General features: G+C 44.1%; 1 protein-coding gene across 2 annotated transcripts in view; it reads left to right on the forward strand.

Annotated features, from left to right (window-relative positions):
* The first annotated feature begins 238 nt into the window (after positions 1–238).
* Positions 239–14581, forward strand: part of Rab6a (RAB6A, member RAS oncogene family) — a 58965-nt gene continuing 44622 nt past the window's right edge. Inside the window, exon 1 of one of the 2 annotated variants that reach the window (XM_042687651.1) lies at positions 239–855. In XM_042687651.1, coding sequence (XP_042543585.1) covers positions 786–855 — 70 coding nt within the window. In that variant the 5' untranslated portion in view covers positions 239–785. The remainder of the gene's footprint in view (positions 856–14581) is intronic. The other variant, XM_042687643.1, reaches the window with a different exon arrangement.

Raw genomic sequence — 14581 nt, forward strand, 5'->3', positions numbered from 1 at the left:
ATTTTCTAAGGTTCGAGGGTCGCGCGCGCGCGCGCCCGGGCGCGCTCCCGCGCCGCCACCTCATTCTCGTCGCTGCCCGCTCTCAGTCTCCTCCGATTGGCCCACTGTGTGAGTGACGTTAAATGCCCCATTTTCCACCCTGCCTATCCTTCCCTCCCACTTACCCTGACTCTGCCCCGCCCTCTTATGGCTTCTCCCAACGCAAGTGGAAACCTAACCTGCATGGAATTCGCTGAGTGGGAGGAGCGAGAGGAGCCGGGAGAGCGGGCGAGACCAGGAAGGCGCTGTATGTGGCGCGCACGCGCACGCACACGCACGCACGCCGTCGGCCGGCAGGGCGGCAGGCTCGTGCCCGGGCTCGCGCACTCAGCAGGTTGGGCTGCGGCGGCGGCAGCTGAGGGAGCTCGGGGTGCTGCCTGTGAAAGATCCCAGACACTTCTGCGGCGCCGGCCCCGCCACCCTCCGCCTGTCTCACTCCAGTCTGGGCACGGAGTGCCAAGGGAAGGAACGGCCCAGCCTCGCGAAGCCGGAGCGCACCGCTGGCTGCCTCCGACACCGCCCTCCTGCCCTTCGCAGCCGCGGGCCTCAGGCGCTCGGTGCTCGGCGACTCTGCGGGGAGGCGGCGGCTACCGGTCTGTGGAGAGTCCTGCGCCCTCCAGCCTTGCTTCTCGGCCCGGTCCTGCAGGGGCCGGGAGAGCTCGGCGCCCGCCCTTCTCCGCGGGTTGGAGCGGTATCGGTCCGGGAGGTCTCTGGGCTGAGGCGGCGGCAGCTCCTTCGGTTCCATCATGTCCGCGGGCGGAGACTTCGGGAATCCGCTGAGGAAATTCAAGCTGGTGTTCCTGGGGGAGCAGAGCGGTGAGTGCGCGGCGCCCCCTCTCCTGGCCGCCGTCCGCGGCCTCCCCGCACCGCCCCTAGTGCGGCCCCCCGTCCGCGGAGGCTCTCCGCCGCCCTCGCGTCCGCGCCCCGTTCCAGCTCAGCCCTTCCCCGGGGCTCGCCGGCTCCGCCTCGCGGGGGATCCATCGGGTTTTGATCTCGGCCTTTGGGTCTCTTGACGTCGCCCGTTCGCTGTCCCCTCGGTCCCCGCAGCCCAGCTCCTCCTCCCTCCTTCCCTCCCTCTTGATGGCGCACCCACCCCCCCACCCCCGGCCTGCTGTCCACCCATCCCTTTCTTCCTCTGCTCTCCAGGGTCTCCTGTACCCCACCCTCATACCACGCTCTCTTCCGGTTCGTTGGCGATGCGAGGCCCACTCCCGGGATGCCTCACTCCTAGGAACGGGCCCCCTTCAACCTTGGGCAAGGGGGGTGGGAGCTGGGCGTTGTTTTCCATCCGAGGCTTGGCCCTGGGGTGTGCAGATCTCTTTTTGGAAGGTGGGAAGTGGTGGGTTTGCACATTGATAGGGAATTAGTCTGAGTTATACAGTCAATTAATATATATATATGTGTGTGTGTGTGTGTGTGTGTGTGTATACGTACATATGGTCTGAATTGGAGGCGACTTGTGAGAGTCGGGTTGGCGTTGACAGTGGCGATTGTTACCCCTTAGGTTGGGTTGTGGGTTTTTCTTCACTTTGATCATTGACGATTCTTTTTGGCAGTGTTGATGTCTTTTCGATGTCTGCCAGATGCTATGTCACGATCGTTTTACTTGGAATTTTTCACATCTCACCTCTTTTTTTTTTTTCCCTCGCTTCAGCAAGAAACAGCCATAGATTCTCTTCCTGCTCTGATGCAAGCAGGAATTATGGGGGGGGGGTGTTATTAATTTCTTCTTAAGTACTTTTAATTACATATTTTAAGATTCACGTGAGAGAAAGCTAAGGATAATGAACATTTTGGGGGGAAAGATTTCCTTTGGACAGTAGAGTAGTGTTGATTTATTATTTAAATTAGATTTTAAATATCATTTGAATTAAATTATTACTTTATGCCTAATATTTCAGGATCTGATGGAGTGGAGTTATTAATGTTTACCTAGTCAGGGTTGCAGTACTTTGTCTTAGACATAAGATCCTGATTTTGTGATTGTTGTCTGTAAGATTACTTTTTACAGTAATAGCAGTTTTATGTTGTTATACAAATTTGGCAGCAATTCAGGGATTATCATTTATGTTTTTCCTCATAATTTTCACGACTATCTTTAAATTTTAAACATTGAGAGAATAGTTCCAAGTCATCAAACATCAGATACCTATTAGATGTCCAAGGTGACATCATACAAAACATTAGTTACTTGTTTTAACTGAGAGGCATATGACTAATATAAATTCCTAGGTTTTACTATTAGCTTAGATTGTTTATACTAGTTTGATAATATTAGAACAGGTTAATACTAGTTGCAAAATTGCCTCCACCATAGTTAGGAAATCATTTTTCTTTCATTTAGATTGACTTCCCCCTACACACTGAATGGTCATTTTTCTCATGCATTTTTCTGAAGCATAAACTTGTTTCCTTAGGTGAATAGGTTAATGGAACCTATGGAATTGATCCTGACCCAGCTATTAATATGTAACAATTTCAGGACAGTGCTATACATAAAACATAGCTTACTGAACATTATTGATGTTGGCTCTACCGTGTTATTTGAGCACTCACGGAATATTACTACCTGCATTTGTGGGATTTGTTTTTTGTTTTTTGTTTGGTCATAGGGCTTGAACTCAGGACCTGGGTGCTGTCCTTGAGTTCTTTTTTTTTTTTTGCCAGTTGTGGGGCCCGAACTCTGGGCCTGGGCACTGTCCCTCAGCTCTTTAGCTCAAGGCTAGTGCTCTACCACTTGAGCCACAGCGCCACTTCCAGCTTTTTTTTTTTTTTGTTGGTCGTGGGGCTTGAACTCTGGGCCTGGCCGCTGTCCCTCAGCTTTCAGCTCAAGGCAAGCGCTCTACCACTTGAGCTACAGTGCCACTTCCGGTTTTCTGGTGGTTTATTGGAGATAGGAGTCTCACGGTCTCTCCTGCCCGGGCTGGCTTTGAACCTCGATCCTCAGATCTCAGCCTCCTGAGTAGCTAGGATTACAGGCGTGAGCCACCAGCGCCCGGCCACTTCCAGCTTTTTTCTGCTTGTGTGGTGCTGAGAAATCGAACCCAGGGCCTCATGCATGCAAGGCAAGCACTCTACCACTGAGCCACCTTCCCAGCCCCTGTCCTTGAGTTCTTTTATTCAAGGCTAGTGCTCTGCCACTTTGAGCCACAGCACCACTTCTGGTTTTCTGGTGACTAATTGGAGACAAGAGCCTCATGGACTTTCCTGCCTGAGCTGGCTTTGAACTGTGATTCTTAGATCTCAGCTCCTGGATAACTAGGATTACAGGCATGGGCCATCAGAGCCCAGGGTTGTTGTTTTTGCCCTTATTTGGACTTGAACTCAGGGCTGCTCTCATTGGCTTTTACTTGACACTACCATTTGAGCCATACCTCCACTTCCAGCTTTCTGCTTTCCACTTCCACCTTTTCTTCGTGGTTTTGCTTCAAACCAAGATCGTTAGATTTTTAGCTTCCTGAGTAGCTGTGATTACAGGCATGAGTTTTTAAGATGAATAATTTTGACTTTTAAGTATTTGTAGGCTTTTATTTTTTAATGGTTTATTTCTTACTCTTCTTTCTTTCCCATTTCTGTTTGGAAATGTTCTTCCAATATAGCTCAGACTTGCCTCTAACTTAACATCCTGCCTCAGCCTAACAGGTATTGACATTTCTTTTTTCTTTTAGTCAGTTGTGTGGTCTGAACTCTGGGCCTGTGCACACTGTCCCTCAGCTTTTCAGCTCAAGGCTAGAGCTTTCCACTTGAGCCACAGTGCCACTTTTGGCTATGAGGAATCAAACCCAGGGCCTCATGCATGCAAGGCAAGCACTCTACCAACGAGCCACCTTCCCAGCCCCAGTACTGACAGTTCTTACTTTGTTTAAATTTTTACTAGTTCCTTTCCTCCTTTCCACTTCCTAGGTAATTCCTAAAGCTTTGTTTGAAGTAAAAGTATGTGTACTCTTTTTTTTTTTAAAGCAGTTTTGAATTTGCAGAAAAATTGAAAAGAAAATAGTACAGAGGATTCCCATATACTGCTACACCCAGTTTCCAATTAATATATTAGTATGACCCATGTGTTACAATTAGTGGACCAATATTGGTGTTTTGTAAACTAAAATATATGTTATTGAGTTTTCTTTAGTGTTCACCTAATGTCCTTTTCTTTTTCAGCTTTTCTTTCAGGATAACACATTAAGTTCTCATGTTTCCTTTAGGCTCCACTTCCCATTTCTCTAGGATTGTGTTTACATGCTTTTTGCTCAGTGGAGTGGTGAGGTTAATTATCTTTTGAGGTTCCTATATTGGTAAACATTACCATCCCATAGCTTTGACATTGAAAGATTAATCTCAGTGTTCATGTTCAGTGTTTGTAGTTTTCCCATGCATTAGCAAAGGTCTGTACAATCTACATTATGTTGATGTAAGTCTTCATGAATTATTTATTTTTAGGTCTCTTAGAATTCTACAATTCAGTTTTCAAAGACTGTAATCAGTGGCTAAGTTCTCTTTATTACTCATATAGCATTTACCACATTTATAATTCTTATTTTTTTAATGTATGCTTTAATCTGTTTTTCACAGTAGAGTGCAAAGTTACATGAAGATAATCTTTATTCATTTCTTCTTCATTGCCTAGCATAACATTAAGCATATTAGTAGCTGCTCAGAAATATTTGGTGAATGAAGGCTGGGAAGATAATTCAGTGGTAGTGTGCTTGCCTTGCATACATGAGGCCCTGGGTTCAGTTCCTCAGAACTACCTAAGCAGAAAAAGCTGGACGTGGCACTGTGGCTCAAGTGGTAGAGTGCTAGCCTTGAGCTGAAGAGCTGAGGGATAGTACCCAGTCCAGAGTTCAGGCCCCATGACCCACATAGAAAGGAAGGAAGGGAGGGAAGGAGGGAGGAAGGGAGGAAAGAAGGAAAGGAGAGAGAGAGAGACAGAGAGAGAGAGACAGAGAGAGAAAGGAAATATTTGGTGAATGATAGTCAAATCTATTTGTAACCAAAGGTTATAAACTATATTTTTTGCTATGGTAAATTCAACAGTTTAACAGTAATATTTTACACTTAAATCATTTGATTGTGTACAATTCCAGGTGCTGGGTGGCTGGGTAGGGAAACCAATAATTTAGAAGCTTAGTCATTTCACAAAAAAAAAGGGGCTGGGAATGTGGCATAGTGATAGAGTTCAAGACCCAAGACTGGCAAAAAAAAAAAACCCAAAACCCTACATTTTATACTTTTTCTTTTTTTCATTGTGGAAATACTGTTCAGAGGGGTTACAAGAGCAAGGTAATGAGTACATTTCTTATCAAGCATTGTTGCCTCCTCCTTTGTTTCCCCTTCCCATCTCTGCCCATCTGCCCGCCCTCCCCCGCCCCAAAGTTGTTAAGTTTGGTTTTCTTTTTCTTTTTTTGTCGGTCATGGGGCTTGAACTCTGGGCTTGGACGCTGTCCCTCAGCTCTTCAGCTCAAGGTGAGTGCTCTACCACTTGAGCTACAGTGTCACTTCAGGTTTTCTAGTGGTTTATTGGAGATAGGAGTCTTAGGGTCTTTCCTGCCCGGGCTGGCTTTGAACCTTGATCCTCAGATCTCAGCCTCCTGAGTAGCTAAGATTACAGGCGTGAGCCACTGGCGCCCGGCTTACAGTTTGGTTTTCGACATAACATCTTGCACATCTCATTGTTGCAATGGGTCCACCTGTATCCCTATTTAAACAATTTGTTTTTTCCCTTCCCAAAGTAAAATTAAATCCCCCAACTATACTTTTTCTTTTTGAGTTGAGCAAAATTTGTCTTTTTCTTTCTGTTTAATTGTATGCTACTAATAGCACAAAAGTTTGTCAGTATAAAGTCTATAATACCAGCTATTTAGGAGCAGGGAGGATACAGGAAGATTGCAAGTTTAAGCCAGCACTGAAGTTAGGGAGACCATCTCCAAAACAAAGTAAAAGCCAGCTGTAGGTGGCTCATGTAATCCTAGCTACTCAGGAGTCTGAGATCTGAGATTGCAATTTGAAGCCAGCCCAGTTACCTAGCAATAAAATGGATGTAGTTTTGTGGCTCAAGGGGAAGAACACTAGCCTTGAGCAAATATCTCAGGGACAACACTTAGGCCATTGATTCAACCCCCAGGACTGGCACAAAAAAGACACAAAAAACCAAAAACCCAGTAATATCCAAAAAGTCTGAGTTTAGTTCAAGTGATAGAACAGGTAGAGCATTTGCCTATCAGGCTTGAGGCTCTGGCTTCAAGTGCTAGTACTAGAACAAAAAAGTCATTATATTAAAAACATTCATTAACAGCTGAAGGCTGCGTTCAAACTTCAGTACTGCAGAGGTGGAGGGGAATATTCATGGAACTGATTTCAAGTTAAGGTTCTGTGGTGCTGTGTCCTATAATGAAGATGAATTGTTTTAGCATATAAAAAAGAGTTTATAGAGTGGGTCGGTGTGTGTTTGTATGCATATGCACATGTGCATGTACAATGCAAGGCCTGGGCACTGTTGCTGAGATTTTTTTTTCCTGTCATGGGGCTTGGCTTGAATTCAGGGCCTGGGTGTTGTTTCTGAGCTTCTTTTGGCTCAAGGCTAGTGCTCTACCACTGAGCCACAGCACCACCTCAGGCTTTATTCTGTTTATGTGGTATTGAGGAATTGAACCCAGGGCCTCATGCATGCAAGGCAAGCACTCTACCACTAAGCCACATTCCCAGAGTGTCACTGAGCATTTTTGCCAAGGCTAGCTCTTTACCTCTTGAGCCACACTTCCACTTCCAGCTTTTTGGTGGTTAATTGGAGATAAATGTCTCATGGTTTTTCCTGCCCTGTTTTGGAATCATGATCCTCAGATCTCAGCCTCCTTAGTAGCTAGGATGACAGGTGTGCCACCAATGCCTAGCCATGACACAGGTCTTGATAATCTTATGGTAACTATATATTTTAGTAGTATATGTGGTTTAGTAAAAGTGTTGAAATACATAATTCCTGGAGTTTCCCCGAATCTCTTTTGCTATATGTCTAGCTTTTATCTGGAACCTCAGAGAGAATTTTTTTTTTTCTTTTTTTTCTTTTTGGGTCGGGTCGTGGGGCTTGAACTCTGGGCCTGGGCACTGTCCCTCAGCTCTTCAGCTCAAGGCTAGCGCTCTACCACTCAAGCCACAGTGCCACTTCCGGCTTTTTTCTTTTTGCTTATGTGGTGCTGAGGAATCAAACCCAGGGCCTCCGGCTTGCAAGGCAAGCACTCTACCACTGAGCCACCTTCCCAGCCCTCAGAGAGAATTAAAAAAAATTTTTTTTTTTATTGAGATTAAGTGATTATATAAGTTTCACAGTATAGTGACACTTAAAGTCACAAACACATTTAACCTTTACAAGGCAAATTGTCATTATCATGTTTTTAATGTTTGTGAATTCTATGTTTTGACAATACAACTATTCCACATCCTGTGATATATACATTTCTTTCCTCTTGTTTAGTGTAAGCTGTTCTCTCTTTCCCTCTCATTCCCTCCCCCCTATTGCTGCCCTTGAGTTGCTTAGTTCATTTTCATCAATGTCCAATGTAGCTCATGGGCCCCTCTGTTGTATATTTTCGAACCCAGGGCCTCCAGCTTGCAAGGCAAGCACTCTCCCACTGAGCCACCTTCCCAGCCCTCAGAGAGAATTTTTTAAAAATATATTTTTTTATATTTTCCTGTTTCCCTTTGATTCTGTGCCCTCCTCCTAACTTCCTTCAGATGTGCGCATACACCCCCCCCCCCCACATGTGCTGTTTGTCTCTCTGCTCTTGGCTTACTCACTCAAAATGATTTGTTCTAATTACATCCATTTCCCTGTGAATGCCATTATTTTGTCCTTTCTAATGGCTACATAATATTCCATTGTATATAGGTACCACAATTTTTGGATCCATTCATCTGTGGTGGGCATCTGGGTTGTTTCCATATCTTGGTTATTGTGAACAGTGCAGCAATGAACATGGAGGTGCATGTGTCCTTGTATCCTGGTTCTTGTTCCTCAGGGTAGAAGTCTAGGAGTGGTATGGCTGGGTCAGAGGGGAGGTCTATATTTAGCTTTCTGAGGTACCTCCAGACTGCTTTCCAAGGTGGTTGTATTAGTGTACATTCCCACCAACAGTGCAGTAAGGTTCTTCTTTCTCCGTATCCCTGCCAGCATTTTGTTGTTGGTTGAATTTAGGATATGGGGCCATTCTGATTGGGTAAGGTGGTATCTCAGGGTTGTTTTTATTTGCATTTCCTTTACAGCCAGGGAAGATGACATTTTCTCATGTGTTTCTTTGCCATTTTTCTCAGAGAGACAAAGAATGTTATTAAGTGGTTTAAGATACTGTATATATAATTGTTACTATTAATTAGGAAATGTCATGACAGTGGGAAGTGCACCCTTAATCTTCTTTTTTCACTTTAGATAGCTTAGTTTTACATAACCTCCTTTGAATTGTCGTATTCTAGGAAGCGAGAAAGAATCAGTTAGAGCCCAGTAGTACTGAAAGTTTGTATTGTACTATAGATTACACTAAATTGTATTACATATTACATGTCTTCTTTAATAGATGTCTTCCATGTAAATTCCTTATGAACACGCTTTTTCAATTAAGTAATTCAATATTCACATTAATTACTAAGTCCTGTTATCATCTACTTTATAGATAAGGAAATGGAAAAATAAAGAGCTATTGAGTAATTTCCAAAAGGTCAGTGGCTAGTATTAACTAGTAAGACCCAGACTTTTTTTTTTTTATGTCTGTCGTGGAGCTTGAACTCTGGACCTGGGCTCTGTCCCTCAGCTCTTCAGCTCATGGAGCTTGAACTCTGGGCCTGGGCTCTGTCCCTCAGCTCTTCAGCTCATGGAGCTTGAACTCTGGGCCTGGGCTCTGTCCCTCAGCTCTTCAGCTCATGGAGCTTGAACTCTGGGCCTGGGCTCTGTCCCTCAGCTCTTCAGCTCATGGAGCTTGAACTCTGGGCCTGGGCTCTGTCCCTCAGCTCTTCAGCTCAAGGCTAGTGCTCTACCACTTGAGCCACAGTGCCCACTTCTGGCTTTTTATGTTTATGTGGTGCTGAGAAATCGAACCGAGGGTCTCATGCATGTGAGGCAAGCACCCTACCACTGAGCTACCTTTCCAGCCCTGACTTTTGTGTTCTTAATCATAACACTACTGTTAAGTAGGAAGGCTTCAAAACAGGATATGGAAAACATTTTTCTTGAGTCTCCTAACTTTACAATCCAACTCAGAGCTCTGAAAGTGTGGTCCTAGGGATTTCCCAAGCTCCTTTAGAGGCCCTATAAACCTTATGAACCTTGTGGAGGTCCAAATAGTCTTCATAATAATAAGATACTATATCTTTCCCTTCTTACTCTGTCATATATGTCTAGAGTACTATGACTCTAAGAGGTTACCTAATGTGTGATATAGCAGACTGAATGCAGAAGCAGCTATGAGAATTCAACTGTCTTCTCTAAGTTAAACTTAGAGGTTTCCAAGTATGTAAAATAATGCCATTCTCACTAAATGACAGGTGTGAAGCCACTGGGGCCTGGCTAAGCCTCTTTTTGTGTATGTGTGCTGGACCTAGGGCTTGAACTCAGGGCCTGAGCTTTTTGCTTAAAACTGGTTTAGTGCTCTTACCAATTTAGCTAGAATTCCACTTCCTGCTTTTTTGGGGATAAGAGGCTCATAGACTTTTCTTCCCCAGGCTGGCTCTGAGTCATTATCCTCAAGATCTCAGCCACCAGAGTAGCTAGCAATATAGGTGTGAGCCATTGTCTTGGCAAGGCTCTTGTTTTTTTTGTTTTTTTGTTTTTTTTGACACAGTGATATGTCTGCTTTTGTTTTATGTGCTCTGGGTACTATGTTTAAATCATATGTGATTGAACTCAGGGTTTCATGCTTGCTTAGACATACATTCTACTACTTGAGTCTAAGCCACATTGCCAGCCCCTACTATATGATTTTTAAAATTAGTAAGTAAATAAAGATTATTGTTGTTTTGTCCTACCTTTGTATGATTGTACAAAACCTTGCCCCTAAATCTACCTAGACTTCTCTGTGTTTAGGGTGAGTCCTAGTGCTTGAACTCAGGACATAGCTTGAGCCCCATGACTGACCAAAAAAGAAAAGATAATTTAAAGTATTTTTATTATGGAAGATTACAAATGTATATAAGAAAGTACAGAGAACATTGTAATAAACCCCTATTAATGCTTACCTAGTGTCAATTATAATCAAATTATGACTTAATCTTGTTTCAGCCATATACCACCATACATTCATATACTTCCTCCCACATAACCAAGTAGATTATTATTATTATTTTTTTTTTTTGGGTTGGTCGTGGGGCCTGAACTCTGGGCCTGGGTGCTGTCCCTCAGCTCTTCAGCTCAAGGCTAGCACTCTACCACTTGAGCCACAGCACCACTTCCACCTTTTTCTGCTTATGTGGTGCTGAGGAATCGAACCCTGGGCCTCATGAATGCAAAGGCAAGCGCTCTACCACTGAGCCTCCTTCCCAGCCCCCCAAGTAGGTTATTTTAAAGCTGTATTTATATATAGTTGGTAAAGACTGAAAATCTTATTCAGATAGTTTCAACATTTGTGTAAATATGTAATTGCTAACAGAAGCCTCAATTTGGAGAATTTATATAGTGTGAATTTATATAGTGTGTGTGTGAGAGAGAGAGAGAGAGAGACAGAGACAGACAGTCCTGAGGCTAGAACTCAGGACTATGTACTGCCCTTGAGCTTTATTTACTTATTTTTCTTCTCAAGTCTAGTGCTCTATCCTGTGAGCCACACAGCTCTGCTTCTGGCTTTTTTGGTGGTTAGTTGGAAATAATCTCATGGACCTTATTGCCTGGGCTGGCTTTGAAGCATGATCCTCAGATTTCAGCCTCCTCAGTAGCTAGGTTTACAGGCATGAGCCACTAATGCTTGGCTCCTCGGCTCGTGTGTGTGTGTGTGTGTGTGTGTGTGTGTGTGTGTGTGTGTGTGTGTGTGTGTGTGTGTGTACACGCTTGGCTCCTCTGTGTGTGTGTGTGTGTGTCTACCACTTTGAGCTACCTTTCTGGTGGTTGATTGGAGATTAAGAGTCTCAGGAGGGCTTTTCTGCCCTGGCTGGCTTTGAATTATGATCCTCAAATCTCAGCCTCCTGAGTAACTAGGATTACAGGCATGAGCCACCAACGCCCAGCTTCCTATATATGTGTTTTTTTCCCCCCCCCCTTGAGCTGTGGGCCTGGGAGCTGTCCCTCAGCTCTTCAGCTCAAGTCTAGTGCTCTACCACTTGAGCCACAGTGCCACTTCTGGTCTTTTGGTGGTTTATTGGAGATAAGAGTCTTATGGTCTTTACTGTCTGGGCTGGCTTTAAAGAGTGATCCTCATATCTCAGCCTCCTTAGTAGCAAGGATTACAGGCATGAGCCACCGGTGCCCGGTTTATGTATGTGTTTGGTTTTTTTTTTTTTTTTTTTTTTTTGGCTGGTTGTGGGCCCTGAACTCTGGTCGTGGACAATGTCCCTCAGCTCTTCAGTTCAAAGTTAGCACACTACCACTTGAGACACAGTGCCACTTCCGGCTTTTTTGCTTATGTGGTGTTGAGGAATCGAACCCACGGCCTCAAGCATGTGAGCCAAGCATCCTACCACTGAGCCACCTTTCTAGCCCCATATATGTGTTTTTGAGATAAAAATATTTGTTTCTCTTGGTCAGTGCTGTCCAGTTAAACTTCTGAGATGTGAAATTAAACTGTGTTTGTGCTGTCTAAATTGGTGAAAGTATGGTTGGGAAATTTAAAAAAAATTAAATTATTATTATTATTTTTGCTGGTCGTGGGGCTTGAACTCTGGGCCTGGGCACTGTCCATCAGCTCTTCAGCTCAAGGCTAGCACTCCACTCCTTGAGCCACAGCACCACTTCCTGCTTTTTTCTGCTTAGTGGTGCTGAGGACTTGAACCCAGGACCTCATGCATGCAAGGCAAGCACTCTACCACTGAGCCACCTTCCCAGCCCCTGAAAATCACTGTTAAAAACTTTGAGCTGGCCTGGATAGCTCACGCCTGTAATCCTAGCTACTTAGAAGGTTGAAATCTGAAGATCACGGTTTGAAGCCAGCCAGAGTAGGAAAGTCCATGAAACTTATTTCCAATTAACCAGCAAAAAAAAAAAAAAAAAAAAAAAGGAAGCAGCAGCTGGATACCGGTAGCATATGCCTGTAATCCTAGCTAAGAAGGAGGCTAAGATCTGAGGATCACAGTTTGAAGTCAGTTTGGGCTGAAAAGTCCCTGTGAGACTTTTATCTCCAGTTAACACTAGAAAATTGGAAGTGGCATTGTGGTTCCAGTGGTAGAGTGCTAGGCTTAAGCAAAAAAGCTCGGAGACAGGATCCAGGCCCTGAGTTCAAGCCCCCCACAATAAAGAAAGGGGGACAGTGGGAGGGGGATGAGGGAGCGAGGATGAAAGATGTATGACTCAAGTGGTAGAGCACTAGCCTTGAGCACAAAAGCTCAAGGACAGTGACTAGACCTGGAGTTCAAGCCTCCCCCACACACTCTCTCTCTCTAACTTAAAGTTAACCTTTTTTGACCTTAATTCTTCTCTTAAAACTGGAAATATATGTGTGCTCAAGAAGTTGAGATCTGCCTGGCACTAATGGCTCATACCTGTAATCCTAGCTACTAGGAGGCTAAGATCTGAGGATTGCAATTCAAAGCTAGGCTAAGCAGGAAAGTCCATGAGACTCTTATCTCCAATTAACCACCAGAAAATTGAAAGTGACATGGTAGCTCAAAGAGGTAGAGTGCTAACCTTGAGCAAAAGAGCTCAGGGATAGGGCCCAGACCCTGAGTTCAAGCCCCACAACTGACCCCCCCCCCCCAAAAAAAAAAAAAAAGGTGAGAGATCTGAGAATCATTTAGAACCATCTCAGGCAGGTAAACTAGCACAAAGCCAGAAGTGGAAGCATGGCTCAAGTGATAAAGCTCCATCCATGATGGACAAAGCTAAGTGAGATTGCAAGGTACTAAGTTCAAGCCCTAGATAAAACCCACAGGAAGTAAAATAAATCACATCTTTTAGACATAGAGTTTGGAGGGGAGAATTAAGCAACAGTAATAGTTACTTCAGTGCATTAAAATCCACACAATGCCCATCTGTCATCAGTTAAATAAACTTGTGCCAGGTTTAGAGCCTTCTAATCCTAACACTCAAGGCGGCTGAAATGGGAAGCTGAAACAGGGAATGGCGTGCTAGAAGCCAGCCTGAGCTACCTAGTAAGCCTGTCTTAAATAACAGCCAGGAGTTAGTGGCTCATATCTATAATTGTAGCTTCTGAGATTTGAGGATCTTGGTTTGGAACCAACCTGAGTAAACAAAATGCACAAGACTCTTAGCTCCATACCACCATGAAAAAGACAAAACTGGAGGCTCAACTGGTAGAATGCCTGCCCTGAAAGGAAAAGCCAAACAAGGGCGCACAATTCCTAGTATAGGGGAAAAAATAACATTTTTCTTTCCCAAAACTTACACAATCTTAAACAAATCTCCCCTCCCTCCCTCCCTCCCTCTCTCCCTCCCTCCCTCCCTCCCTCTCTCCCTCCCTCCCTCCCTCCCTTAGTACTGGGTTTGAACTTAGGGCCATATATTTGATTTCTAAGATGAGCCACATCTCCACCATTTTTACTTTAATTATTTTTCAAATATAGTCTCCTTTTGATGCTCTAGTCACCCTCATTTATGATTTCCACACAGCTAGTATAACAGGCACATGCCACCATGTCCAGCTTTTATTGGGAGATAGGGTGTTTAGCACTTTTTGCCTGGGCTGGCCTGGAGCCCAAATTGTCCTGATCTCTGACAACTAGGCCACCACACTCAGCAGCAAGTAACTTTTCACTTTGAAAAAATACTACTGAATACTTCAACAATGAAGTAATCAAAACTAAAAATACAAGTGAGAAAAATAAAATTTGAAGGTATTGTTTTTTCCAACTAGAGTACACCATCCCCCCTCCCCAAATTCACAAGGAATTATTAAATAAGTGAGTCTGCATTGAAGAAATTGGCCAAAAAAACCCCAATATCCCCATATATGTTTTAGTTTGAGGCACTTTGTTTTTTATGTCTTGTATCATCAGCATTCTAGCCATTGCCTCCTCCTTACATTAAGGTCACCCTAAAATTCCATAAAAAGGGATATACAGTCAAACTTTTAAGAGGCTTCCCTCTCACCACCCCCAGTTGTTGACCTTGAACTCAGGGCCTGTGTGCTGTCCCTGAGCTCTTTTTGCCCAAAGCTAGAATTCTACCACTTTGAGCCACAGCACCACTTCCGGTTTCCTGGTGGTTAATTGGAAACAAGAGTCTCACAGATTTTCCTGCCTGGGTGGCTTTGAACCGCAATCCTCAGATCTCAGCCTCCTGAATAGTTAGGATTACAGGCATAAGCCACTATTGTCCAGCTCTAGTTTTCTTTATATTTTTTATTTCTAACTTAATTGCAAACTGTAGTTATAAAATACAGTTCATTGTTAGTATTTTTGAGAC

This window comes from Dipodomys spectabilis, unplaced genomic scaffold, assembly GCF_019054845.1.
Source record: "Dipodomys spectabilis isolate Male_0828 unplaced genomic scaffold, ASM1905484v1 ptg000003l, whole genome shotgun sequence".
NCBI lineage: Eukaryota > Metazoa > Chordata > Mammalia > Rodentia > Heteromyidae > Dipodomys > Dipodomys spectabilis.